This window comes from Anser brachyrhynchus (genome assembly GCF_964034855.1).
Source record: "Anser brachyrhynchus genome assembly, chromosome: 10".
Lineage (NCBI taxonomy): Eukaryota > Metazoa > Chordata > Aves > Anseriformes > Anatidae > Anser > Anser brachyrhynchus.
This window is the reverse complement of record NC_137705.1, coordinates 6,859,280-6,873,645: the sequence shown is the minus strand read 5'-3', so window position 1 is coordinate 6,873,645 and position 14,366 is coordinate 6,859,280. Positions and strand designations below refer to the sequence as shown.

Sequence of the window (14,366 nt, the reverse complement as noted above, 5' to 3'; positions counted from 1 at the left end):
AGAGCTTGTGCTCAGCTACCGAGTTCGCTCTAATGGGCCCTGCTGAGGCACCAAAGTCTTCCAGGCTGTCTGAGGCCAGGGCTCACTGATGTGGATGTGTTCAAGGGGCTCTGAGCAGGCTTACGGGTTGACTCCTGCAGCGCCAATTGTGGCGCGGGGATTAGGAGAATAAAATTTCCCATTTGAAGAATGATCAAAAGGAGGGTTTGTAAGTGTACAAGGTAGCCTGAAGCTCAAAGCCAACAAGATAATGGTGAATTTCTTCTGTGCGTTTCTTAAAAAAATTAAAATGGATGTCAGCACCACACCGTGCGTCCCCATGTTGTTCAAAAGTGCCTGTTCTGACTGTCTAGAGAGGTTCATTACATGGTTCTTCACTATATCCATCCAGCCAAAGTCACTCAGGAGTATTTTATGATGTATTTGGCCCTCCTCCCTTTACAGAAATATTTTTCATGCTTATATCCATGCCGTTTTGAGCTATATACATGAAACAGTGCTGACCATTCCCTCTATCCCTAACCACAGTAAATACTCCCACAAGCCAGGTCTGTTCTCCTAACTCCTTCACAAACAAACTTTGGCAACAACAGAAAAAAAAATCCAAAATTACCCACGTTTAGCAAAGTTTTTTTCTGTTCATCCCTTGAAGGTGTCAAAAAACAGTGGCAATCCTTCCAAATCCCCTGAGACCACCAGTCTGCAGTACAGCCCAGGGGCAACAGGCGCTGAGCACGAGATCGGTGTCACGCTGCCAAGTCCCCAAGCAGTGGGACCAAAAGAACTGATAGCCAAGACCTCTCTTGTGCTCTCCAGACAGGAGACCTGACCTCAACTCAAAGCCCCCAGCCTTGTTTTTTGGGGGGACCATTAGCAGCAGCTCCTGCACTGTTTCTACTCCGTGTGCTGCCTTGGCGAAAAGACAAGATACTGAAAATAATAAGCTGGAAGAATATGGAAGAAAAAGACCTAGACTGTACCCGTACCCTCAGACGCCTGCTTTCTAGCCTTCCTGTTGTTCAATATTTTAAGGTAGAAGCTGACAAGATAAAAAAAAAAAAGCATGAATGAATCATCACCAGCTTAAGACTGTGAGTGTAAACATGCCAAAGCCTGAAAAACACAAGTCACTGAGAGGTCTTCTAACGAAGTGGGAGCATTTTAATATGGCTAGCACACATACACATGAAATAAGCATAAGGAATCATTTTGGTATAGGAGAAATAATTCTCTTTTCTTGATTCTGTGCTCATTTCATGGAGGCAAGGGGCCAGGGTGTGATAACATTGTGACGAATGAGCTGCATCTTCCAGCATTTCATCTTGTGAAGGAAAACAAGGAAAATAAATGATGCTACAGTCAGTTCAGGGGCAACGCGCTGAGATGGGCCGAAAGGAGGTCAAACAGCATCTCCCACCAGCCTCCTCTCAAAATCAGATCCTGTGACAGGAGCTGAGGTAGCTCATTTTTATTTTACCCTCCAGTGAAATTACCCTCCGGTGAAAAACTGTAAAGGAGCTGGTAGGCAGAGATGGAAACTCCTAGCCTGGGAGGGATTAGGGCAGCCACGAGTGATTTGGGTTGAAAAAACATAACGGGTAACAGCCAAGCAGAGTACAAGCCCCAAAACCATTTGAGAGTTTGGCCTTGAGAGGTGCAAAACTACATCTCAGCCTAAATCCTTTCCAAGCTCTACAAGACGTCAGAGCCAGGACTCTGGTTAGTAGGAACTGGCATGATAGCTCCTGTGACTCATTCAAAACTGGGAAGAAAAATTACGGAGGTAGGAAGTGACCAGAGCCACAACAGGATTGAGATCTGTGTTCAGCAGGACACAGCAGGACACAAGACCTTCGGAAACACAGAGCTTGCACCCATGCTTCAGACCCCACTTCCACAGCAAGCAGCCCTCAGTTTGCTCGTAGGTACCTCGGAGAAGAGGACCTGTAATCAAATGCAGTGGGCATCTGTAGGTGCAAGGAAGTGGACAGGACAGCAATGTATTCTGGAAGCAGCACTGATTAATTTCATATGCACCCTGCTTGAGCCATTTCATACTGGTTTTAATGACTGGAGCTCAACTACAGGTCAGCTCTTCCTTAAACTTTCTGACCTTGGCTGAGGTTGTACCGAAAACTAGCTGACAAAGCTACAGACAGAAATGAAGTTCTGGGCTAATTTACAATGTAGACGAGTACACCTCGTGTAGTATTCAAGATCGTTTCAACTCAGAAAGTTCCTGATTTCCAGTGGGACCCTTACATTTCAAGCTGACTGTCCACAAAGTGATGTTCAAAATGATGACATGTTCCTTGACATCAGAAGTCATTACACGCTTCTTTTTAAGAAAAACCTCTACGTTTGCAAGTAGCAGAATGATTAACTCAGAATATAAAGGGATTGACAAGTGTTACCTTTAATTTCTACCAGACATCATTTCATCTTTCTATACTTAAACTTGTCATTTGGTTCAACAGAGTAATTGAAATCTACACTGGAGTAACTGAAAGCAGAATCTGGCTGACTGCATTCAATGGACAGTTTCTGAAAGAATATGGATGTGTCATTAATGATCAAACTGCACAGTACTAGATAACATCTTTAAAAAAAAATCTCAACTATCATCCACAGTTAAAGAAGTCTATTCAGAGACCTAACAGTTTCCTATGCTTGAGGACTTCAAAATTCGATGCTGCAAAGTAAAATACCTCCCAGGAAGGAAAACAAACAAACAAACCAAACATAAATTTCCTTCATACACCTTCTCAAATTCTATCCATCGCTACCAACAGCTATCCAGCAACAAACGAAAACAAAATAAAACAAAATAAAAGGTAACTAATGGATGTGAGGTTTTCCCCACTTTTTCTCATCCAGCCCCGTACCGCAAAGGCCATTTCAGAAATCACAACTGTGGATGTGAGCGTTCACACCTGGACACCTGCCATACAGGTAACACTGGCCAGTTCCTTCCAAAATTGACAGCTCTGCAGCAAACCCATTAAAAACAAGCAAACATACAAATAAAAAAAAATAAGGTAAATTAAAACAAAATAAACAAAACCAAAATAAAATAAAACCACATAAAATCCCCCTCCATAAACCTTCCCCGTGTGTCCTAACTGATGGACTGCGGTATTTTTGTTTTACCTGTGAAGCTACTGCTCATTTCAGGTACATCATCCTCTTCCTCATTCTCTGTGTGCACTATGCCAGCATTTTGCATATCATTGTAAGACTTGGTTCGCTTTGGAGTCGACTGCTTGGAGCCAGACTGCAGGTTTTGCAGAGCATCGGTGGAAGTCACTTTCCCACTGAGGGGCTGGCTGGGAGGCTTGGGCGTTCCATAATAGTTACCTAGGCAATAGAAACACATTTGCATCTTCAAAAGGGAACGATTTAAAGCAGCAAGATTTCTATCTTATTTTATTTTCAATTCCATCAAAATCTCTGTCCCACCCCAGTAGTAAATAAACAAATAGATAAACTGACGCACGCCGTTCCCATTTTTTTAAGGGCATATTTCATCTCCGGATCTCTGGAGTGGACACGGAAATATTTCTTGCCTTTTAAGTTATTCTTGTTGAATCTAAAAGGAGAAGCAATGGTTGCATTGTTTAGGTGCACTGAGCGTACAAGGGCTAAAACAAAAGGCAGCCGTGGTGAATACCAAACTTCATCTCATTACATCTGAATTTCAATTAGTAGCCTTTTTCCATGTGTGCACCCACACAATGCTGTGGCAGATCTGGAGTGAGCCCTGCAGAAAATAAAAAATTCATGACTGCTATCACCCAGTGAAGTGATGAAAGGCTCGATAGCCTGCCTTAATACACAGGTTCTTTTAGGGCGGATGTTGCATTTAAAAACAAAACCCAGTCTCTGTCTAAAGGAAAACTTTGTCAAAGGAGAGAAAAGGAAAGGCACCGCGTGGCACTGCTTTCTTCAAAGGGGAAATTCCGCGGTTGGGTCAACTTGGGTAGAAGTGAAGACCTTAAAAACTTGGGTAGAAGTGAAGACCTTAAAGCAAAACCGGGAGGGACAAAGACGCACCACAGTTGTGCCAACACACGGCTGCTGGCAGCTGTCACCAGAGGCGACGTGAGCAGTTCAGAGCACTCGGGTACTTCGTTGTCATTTTAAGTGACAGTGGGAGAAATACACAAGACATACAGGTCCACCGAGACCGGAACAACAAGGGAATGTTTCACTGGTTGGTTCGCTTCGCCTCGAACAGCCCAGCAGTGCTCGACCCTGGGATGCTCCAGAGGAAGCTCAGGTCCGGAATCGCCTCCGGCAGCACTGGGAGATACAGAAGTCCCGGCCCTACTGCAAGGCGCTTCTTCCTCCTCTGATGGACGGACACTTTTTGCACAGAGATCTGGGACATACGGCAGTTCATACGCAATTTCCCAAATCTTCCCATCCATTAATTATAATTATTTTTTTATTTGCCACCTTTGGATTCCAAAGGTGGACTTAAATATCCTCCCCAGGCTCTCTGGCATGCCACAATATTAAAATCTGCCTTCCAATCTAGCTGCATATAAACCCACACTGCTATTACAGCAGTACAAGATTCTTCTTTCAAATACACAGGTACGTTTATTTACATTCCTCATCTATCTCCATAGGTTACGCACAACACGACAGCATTATTTTTCAATTTTTCAGCACGTAATTACATAAGATATTAAATGTCCATTCCCCAGAAAATGCACACGTCCCTTTATTACTCCTGTTACACTAGATGGAAACCACATGCCAAAGGCACATTACGCAAGGGCACTTTAAAACCTCACCTGTGCTAAAAAAAGATTATTTCATTTACTCTTTACATCCGCGCGTGTATTTTTGTTGCAGCAGCCAGCCTCACCGTTCGTACTCTGCGATACAGCGCAGGGTAACGCCAGCCAAGCAGTTTGCACGGACCCACCCAGCGCTGCGCGGAGCAGTTCCAGCTCACCCAACGCGCTCCACGGTTCTCTCTACTCCTGCTCAGCCCACTCAACTGCCTTTCCTGTCTGAGCCTCGAAGTCCCTAACAACCCCAAAGCTGTGGGAGTTGCCTGCTTCGGGATAAGGCCATGGGGATTGTGCACATCCCAGCACTCGCAGATCTCAAAGCGCAGCTCTGGAAAGTCTCCCGATACACCTGGAGAAAGGGAGACGGGGAAGCACCCAGCCCAGGCTGGCAGAGCCCAGCTGGGGAAGGCCACGTTGGGCACACGTTGCTGCCTTCCCCAGTTGTTGCCTTCCGAGGGGAGGAAAAAGTCCTACAGAGCCGAGGCTGGAGGAGTCGTGCATCTCCTCGCTCCGTGCTTTCACAGCCCGAGCAGCCGGGCAGCACCACGTGCAGGTTTGTCTTAACAAGGCGCGTTCCAGCCTGTGTACAGCGGCGTGGGTTCGGCTCCGTAGGAGCAGCGACACTGCGCACACCGCTTTCATCTTCCGTTCGTCATTTCAGAATCTTAAATGCACGCTGTTGCATAATTTATAGGGAGGAGGAAATTACTTCTTCTGGAAAGTCTCTAATGGGGATGGAGGCTACTAAAGCAGGTTGCAGTCTGTGCTAGAGAAATGATTCTTATGCTCTACATACTGCAAAACTATTTCATAAAAAAAAAAGAAAAGAAAAAGGAGGAACGGGGGAGAAAGAAAGCAAAAGGAAAAATACAAAGGTAGGTGGGAAGAAAAAAGAATTTACCCTGCTCCACTCCTATCCTCCCAGGCATTTCTCCAGACAAATGCTGCTACTTTTTTGTTTGCTTTTGCTTTTTCAAAAAGTAGGTGTGTTTTCTAAGGATGTTAACTGCTAAGCCCACAGATCTATGTGTGCACAAGGAACATGAGAACGGCTTTTATTTATGGCACTGAACACCACTATTTTGGACAAAATTTACTTCAGGTCTGTTGTAAATGATTACATCCTTCCGCAATGGATGCAATAAAGTGACTGAAGAGGGTATGTAGATGTTGTTAATGTGGATTTTTATTTCTCCTGGACAAAAACATAGCGCAGATGTTACCATCACTCCTCCAATTACAGACCAGTATCTTTGAGTTTGCTCATTTTCAGATCCTCTAGTAACGGGCAATGCTGGGCTTCCTACCAGTACATGGAGAGCTGTTCCTCAACACAAAAACAGGCTTCTTCAAAGTATTTCAGATTTGCTTATTCCGAAATCACCAGTCACTTTTCAAACCCGCCATGGCTGTTGGTATCACTATTAGTGAATTATTATTTCATACAAAGGCTGTGTGCTGTGCTAGGGGATCCCTACAAATATATATGAAGGCATACAAAGAGTAAATATGAACTGGAAACTGAGAAAGGGTGTGCACGCGTGGGTTTTGTTTTGCAGGGTATGGGAAATGCAGCCACCGGGGCTGAACTTTGCTTTTCCCTCCACGGGAGGCAGATTCAGCCTGAGTCAACAGTGAAAAAAATCACAGCTCTTCCCTCAGATTCCCACGAGGAGATCCAGGCTTGGCACACCACACAACCCACGATGACGAGGTGCAAAAGAAAGCTCCAACGCAGCTTCCAGGTGGCAGAGAGTGAGAAAATGGAAATATTCTCTTTGCCTTGTGTCTGCTGGGTGCAGTCAGACCTACTTCTCTTTGCTAAGCAGCTCATTTGGAAGGCGCAGCACGCGGGCCTGGGCTCGGGGGCAGACACACCAGTAGGAGGGACTGGCACTTAAAATCATCATCAAAACTCGTGTTTAATCCTACAAATTATAAAGAGAAAATATTTACCCTGTGACTCAGAAATCCAAACGTGCGCCATTAACAACTGACAGCAAACAGCCCAGGAAGAGTTTTTAAGCGCTCAGACTTGACATCATTTGCTCAAATTAAATCTGTCAATGTTTACGAAAAAACATATATTTAAAAATATGCTTTAACAGTGCTTTGTGAGCCACTTGTAAGCCTACAGAAGGGGCTAACTTCATAGCCAGTGTAATTTGTACTGAATATCCAATCAGCTCTAATTATTAACAGCATGTTACATGCGCATACACAAGCATCTGTCAGCCCAGAGGATCCCAAAACATTCCCAAAACTCCGCGCAGAAGTTGTGGCAGGACTGCCCGGGTGCTGGGCTCCCCCCTGGTGCCCCTAACGGGATGCCTCAAGGCTGGAAAAGAGCAGCTCAGCTCCTGGGCGAAGAGGAACGGGAAAAGCTCTCCCTTCCCGTGGAAATGCCAGTTCTGAAGCACCTGGGATGCCAGGAACTTTCCCAGGTCTGATTCCTATGGGAATGGGGCTCCTAAGCCTTTCTCTCATCCACGTTTGGATCCTGCCTACAGTAACTGAAATAATAGCTAATAATACACTCCCTCAGCAGATGCACATGCTATTAACTGAACTCCTCGTCAGCACCTTTCACTAACCCTTATTTTATTCAGTCCCCTGGTGCATGAAACAGATTTATCCACAGCTGAAGTCTGATGGCAGCTTTTGCAGCCAAAACCGTGACTTAGTCCAGGTCCTCCAAAGCACCACTCAGGAGAGCACACAAAACTACCGATAATAACGAGGAAAACACAATAGCTATTTGGAAGGAGCTGATTTCTTTTCATCTCCTTATCTCTAAGTGTCGGCAGCTTACACGTTTTAGCATCACGCGCAGTAATTAGGCTTCGGTAACAGCTAATCACAACAAGACGACAAGTTCTCATCATCAGAACACTTCTTGCTCTGCCAGTTCAAGCAGTGTTCATAATCAATGAAAGCGATCTACAGCAGCTCCGATCCTGTCCTGCAGCTTATGAATTAAAGTAATACCGTCAGCCCAGAGACACCGTGGTTTTTGTTTGTTTGTTAAGTTTTGGAAACCTAGTGGTAATGAAAAATTTGTCTTATGTTTCACAATAATAATTTAAAAAAATATTAAATGCTTCCCTGAAGGGCAATAAATTCACATACAAGCCTAAGTTGTTTACTTGACTTGGAATTTGAAATGTAATTCATAAGGACAGCTAATTGGTGCATTTTTAAGTTAAAATAACTGAATCCAATTCCTAAGAACTGCTGCCTATTAGCATTCAATTCAAATACAGTTAGCGGGACTCCGTCCATCCAAAACGTTGCTTTTGGAATGGGGTGAAATGTGCAAGAAGACACATGCAGATCTAAAAGAGTCTAAAACTGAATGCACAGGAAATCAGGTGTTTCACCTTGCAGAGAGGCAAGATGAGACCACAGAGGCAGCTGGGGTGAGGACAGGGCAGCAGAGCCGACACGGAGATGTGCCGGAAGGCAGAGGAGCTGTGCGCAAGGTCAAGCACAAGGCCAAGCATTAGTCCTCATGGTACAACACCAACCGAGGAACGTGGTCCCAGACCTTACATTTCAGGCACTTTAATCTCTAAGTGTTGGTTTTGCTGTAGCTATTCTCCTTTTGGGGAGAGGGCAATTTGTCTTGATTTTCTGTTGCAAAGAGATTTAGGACTGGAAGCGCGTTTGTCTCAGGAAAGTACAGAGCGGAGTTCTTGCGGTCCTGAATTTACTGATGCCTGCTGCGAGGCATAATTTTGCAATTATAAAACAAACAAACAAAAAAAACCAAGACACTCGAAAGCCTCTGTGTAGCGTAGAGGACCCTGCGTCCACAAGAAGTGCATCTGATCTTCAAAGGAGTTACCGAGGACTCCATTAACAGCTCATGTTTTAAGAAGCAGTTTGCAGCAAACTGCGTTCATGCAAATGCGTATTTGGGGAAAGGGACTTGGAGATAAGCAATAAAATTAAGCAAGGCCTGGACATGAAGACTTTAAATGTAATTATTAATGTAATTGTTTTCTTTTCTGAGAGGCAGCTCCTCTTCTCTGTGCCGTACAAGAACCAAAGCAATTGACCCTTAATTTTAGCAGAAGAGCCTCTGCTCATCTAACCCAGCAAGAGTGCTTGTGTCTGATTAGCACAGGATGAATTGATTCCTGGGAGCAGGGCTCCTGCTACTGTGTTTTGTCTGTTCTCCTTCCAGATCATATTCTGCTACAGATTTCCACATTTAGATGACAGATCTGGCTGCTGTCTGCAGGATTCACCTAGCTGCAACTGCACATTGATTAGCAATTGCCTCGAGGAAATTCAGAGTATCCAGGCAACCAGGAGGAGGCCTTGGATACAGCATCTGGATTGGAAGCAAAACACAGACAGTGGAGGATCTCGGAGAAATTAGCCTACAATATATGCAAATCCAATTTGCTCAAACTAGCAGATTCTCTGCCAATTTTTGCAGTTATTAATGGTGAGGTTAACTGGAAGATCAGTCTGGATTTCTTGTTAAGTTAGTAAAAATACTACAATGGGCACATTTCAATTTCTGCTCGATATCTAACACATACTACAGTGAGTGCCTTACAGGCGATGACAGCATGGCAGAAAGTCACCTACAGATCCGATCGGTCTCGTTTATTTTAATTTTCCCTGTGTTTAGGTATCGCTAGGCATTGCCACATGTTACCATTAGTACTCACGTGAAGCTCTGTCCAAGCACATTTAATGCATGAAAAATTTCTAACGAGCCAAAACAAAGCAAAGACACTTCCAGTAACACATAAGCTGGAAGGTATTGGTGGTACGGGGCATGAGACGGATGTGGAAGCTCGGGGTGCTTCCTGAGTTCAGCTATATCAGAGCTTCTGCTGTATATACATGCAAATAGATTTAAAAAAATCGTAGGGAACACGAGTAAGTGTGTGCTTGTGCATGGTACACCCAGAGAACACAGAAGTGGCTGGCACACACCCTGCCTAGCACAAGGACGTAGGAATGAAGAAAATGCCACGCTGAGCCATTGCAACATGCAACCCTTCTTCTTGCAAATGCTTGTATGTTTATGTGCATCCCCCCCCGCAGAGGATGTGTCCCGTTAGCACCTCGCCCCTCCGGAAGGCAGAGGCGTGCCTTGCAGCTTGCAGCACGGGGAGAGCTCTGCAGCGGCAGGGGGATGCTGCGAATCGAGGAGGCTGGGCTGTCTCCTGGCACAGAAGGGCTGCTCAGCTGCAAAGGCAGCTGGATGCCACCTACCCCAGAGGTGCAGCCAGCTCCAGAGACAGTCCTGAGAACATACAGTCCCAAGAAACAATGCCGAAATGTGCCTGGCTGCCATCTATCAACAGTCTTCTGCAAACAGCCTTCATTAATCAACGCATCAGATTATGGTTAAAGAGTAAATAGCTTAAAATAACCTGACTCTAACTTAACACAAAAAGCAACCGATGCGCCATACCCTTTTTGTCACAGGTGTTTGGGAACAACCTCTGCCCCTGAGGCCTGTGTTTTAAGATATATCAAGAAAGAGTAAAAAGCAGGGCTGCCGATGAATAATTTCAGAAAAATTATTGGAAAACTTCCTACCACAAGTGCACAGAGAGAAGCCACACAGAATTTCCATAGGAAGTTCGAAACCACTCTAAAGCCCTATCAGAGATTTGAATATTTGCTTTTAGAGAGAAAGAGTTACTCAGCTACGACTTCAGCTGTTTGTAGAACGAAGCATTGTTATCCGATGACAATTCAGTATAGCTGCGCTCATGTTTAATGCTGATAATCGGGCCCAGACAAAAATGTAGACTTTTGATTCTCACTAGCAGTTTAAAAAAGAAGAAGAAAGCAAGGCGTAACGCCAAAGGTAAGAAAGGCATCTTTCTGCAGTGCACAGATGCTTGCTCGTAAGTGGGAATTCGACGTGATACATGGTAACGGTGCTGAAGGAGCCATTATGATTTATTGAGTCAATCTGCAGGATGGAGACATTAATAAGCAGATCTTATCTCATTAAGCGGAACATGTTGTTCCGCTGCATGGGCATCCCCAGCATCTGCCAGCCCTCCTCGCCCAATCTTCTCAGGTTCTGCACACCGCGGATGCAGTGCTCGTTTCAAGGCTGTACCGAGTTGGCAAGACCCACGGGCTGCAAAGACACCAGAAAAACGGCAGAGAAAACCCAGCCGTTTTGGGAAGGCAGCTGGGGGAGCAGCGCTGCTGCGGGGAAACCCAAGGAGAGCTTGCCCATCAGATCTATCAGGCCAAAGGCATCTTGATTTGAAGCATGTTGCTGAGTACACCTCTCTGCTTCCGCTGAAATTCTAACTGCTCTGTTAAGGTAATTTATTACACTCATTAAGTACCACGATCGGAGACCCTGTCTACAGTAGCTAGTTTTATACACTTTAAAAACGTTCGCAAGTCACCCCATTACATCTTAGTCATGAGGCTAATGCAGATTACTTATTACTTCTCTTGGCAATCACATAACGCTTGTCCTGAGAATGAAAGATGATGCCTTGACAATAATACTCCATAATGTAATAACCCTTCACACGTTATAAAGTGCAGCACTTTTTCTTTTGAGGATCGCTAAGTGCTGGGCAGGCATTCATTAATTCAGCCTCTCCAGACCCCAGAGATGCGGCTATCCCCATTCAAAATTCGGCCACCACGCCTATGTCCCCGTGTGTCTCTGCACAGCGCCCACCTCCCCTGTAACATCTCGCTCCAAGCTCCCAAATTCCCAAATGCCATTGCTTCCACCGCCTCTCTTCTGTCTGTAACACGAGATAACTGCAGGCACAGGACAGCCGCTGAAATATTAATGAGGAGAGAAGTAAGTGTTGTTTTAATATTCTCCAAGCCGGTAACCTGAAGTATAGAGCTGTTACCTGATTCGGCTACTCGGCAGGCTGGGGAAGAAATGGGAATAAAACCTAGAAGCTGTGTCTCCGCTCAAAGCAGCGTTCCCTTGGGGGCCCTGGGAGAGCCCGCAGTTCAAATGCAGAAGTAATTGCCAAATAATTAGTAGCCTACACAATTACTGCCGTGCATCCATCAGTATTTTATGCCCCGAAGGATCAGTCAATAAATGCCCAAGATTACAATTATCTTGGTTTCCCATTCACCAGAAGGCCCAGGTAATGTGCAGTCTAAAAAGATTTTTTCTGCGTAATGAATATCGTCAAGGGGAGTTACCAGCTGGCTCGAGCACGTCACGTGCAGCTTCACCAGCACTCGGGTGGTGCAGAAATGACCAATACTGGTGCAACATCACGGCTTTGGGCACATCTTCCAGGATTTCATCTCCATGCAATCAAAATGGGGCTTTCATAAAGGAAAAAAGCAGATGTTTCTAGCAGCATCTTAAAACTGGATCTGAAAACCTCAGGAATTAAGGTTTTCAAATTCACTCCCTCCCCGCCCCCCCCCCCCCCCCCCCAAGTGATTATGATTTTAGGAGCATTTTGGGTGAAGAACACACCACGGTGGTGGTCAGAGAAGAGGCTGCCGTGCCTGCTCTGCATTTACAGGGACGTGAATCAAAAACTGCCCTGAGGAACACATTTGCAGTGCACCAGAAGAAATACTACTGATATTATGCAGCCCAGTGGGTAGGCAACACCTTTTTTGTCCCCTTCAGCTTGCAGTTTCTCTTTGCAATTAGAGCACTTTCAAAACCTGATACACTCTCCGACTATTTTGTGGTTTCCAGCTGTTCTCTTCTGCTTGTTCTTTATTCCTTCCAAATCAATAGCATCCGTATCAGCATCAAAGTCCTGCATTTTACCCCTGCTCTGAAAGCTCCCTGTTTTCTATTCTTTCTCCCCAGAAGTTCTCTTCAGTAACTATTAAATGCTTTTGTTACACCTCCTGCAAGGTTTTTCCCAATGATAGTGCTGGTTTCTGCGTGGCTTTATGCCTTCAAAAGGCAAATGAATGCCATCTGGCAATGTCAAAACGTAGCCTTGATTGTTTAAGTCACACTTCCTCTCCAGCTGCTGAAATGTAGCAGAGAAATAAAGAACACGACTACATCCAACTCCCACCCGTCATCACATGCAGACACAGAGACCTCAGCCTCTGCTCCCAGCACCACGAAGAGCAGGAGCTCCTCAAGAGGTGTGAAATGCTTCTACCTTACTGTGGCATCAGGAGCTACTTACAAGCCCGTTTGTTCCTCCAGCCCCACCAAACCTGGGTTAGGTCATGAAGCAGAATTTGCCTATTCAACATCACCGCTCTCCATTTCATGGCTTTGCCCTTGCTTCATCTCTAAATCACCAAATTGCACTGTAACTGAACGCAACCCTATCCCTGCAGTTGCTGGAGTTCGGCTCAGTACAGTAAGTAGCATTACTAATATTAAAAGCCATGCATTAAAGGTATTATTTTATTGTTCTCTGGAGAGAAACAGGAGAGTATTTCCTTTTGATAAGTTCTATCCCTCTGGTTTAGAATAAACTGTCACTGGGAGGGTCAAAAATACAATCAACTTCACCACGGTGGTGCATTAAAGAAAAAAAAAAAAGGCAAAATGCAGCATAGAACAAATGAAAATTAAAATAATCTAGGGCTACAAAGCTGGGTACTGAAGAAAACCTGGACATTAGAATTCTAACTTAGTGGCCTTCATTTTGGGGGAGATTTTTTTATTATTATTATTAGTAAAGCAAAATTGCTGGTGGTTGCAGCTTGAGTCTTAACCACGCCATATTCTAAGATCTAATCAAGATCAAAACTGTTTTGATCAATACTCTCGTAAAATAAGATTTCCAAAAAAAAAAAAAAAGGACAACGAAGCCATTAAAGAAATCTCAGAAGAGAGCAAAATCATTTCCTGAAGCTGTAAGTGAAAAATGAACTTTATTTATTTCACATTACTATCAAATATTGATGTGTCTTGATGCATATGTGTATACACACGTTGTTATTATTTTCTTTATTCTAACTGATTTTTCCCTCATGGGCCAGTTCTCCAGAAACACTAAGCATCAGCATCCCTGATGTCAACGGGGAAAGAAGCTTCTCAGCACTTCGGACAAGTTAGTCCCTCCAAGTTGACACTTCTATCACCCACCGAAATGAAATACCCATTAGACTTAGGGAAGTCAACCTCATATGCAGCAACTCAAAATAGCTAACCATGAAATCTAAATTGTTTAGCTGCTAAAGCATATAATCACATAAGCAATGAAACGACCATGCTATCACTGTCCCAGATGGGTACAGCATTCCCTGAAAGCTAATGCCCAGCATCTCCCAGGAGCCAGCTTACAGCCAGTTACCCATTTTGTCTTTCCAAGTGGAAAGGTCACCAGAACGAATATGATCAGGAAGCAATGGCAAGGCAGTTCAGCCCATCTATTTCAAGCACCACAACAAAGAAAACTAATTTAGTGTTATAATTAGAAACACGGAGAGGAAAAAAACTGATTTTGGAGAAGTGCTGCTTCTGGAACCTTAGTGTTGGTGCTGATAGGGCTAATCAGCTCAGAGAGGTGGAAGAGCGAAACCAAATAATGCATTTAGCATCTTCACGTAAACCAGGTTTGACACCGCAATTGTCTGTAGTTGGGA

The 14,366-nt window shown here is 44.5% G+C and overlaps 1 protein-coding gene across 43 annotated transcripts in view; it reads right to left on the bottom strand.

The window, feature by feature from the left end:
• The window catches only part of MAGI1 (membrane associated guanylate kinase, WW and PDZ domain containing 1), a 324,072-nt gene that overhangs the window by 72,030 nt on the left and 237,676 nt on the right, over positions 1–14,366 (bottom strand). For all 43 annotated transcript variants that reach the window (XM_080605680.1, XM_080605687.1, XM_080605681.1 and 40 more), the window contains one exon: positions 3,151–3,357. In XM_080605680.1, coding sequence (XP_080461806.1) covers positions 3,151–3,357 — 207 coding nt within the window. The remainder of the gene's footprint in view (positions 1–3,150; positions 3,358–14,366) is intronic.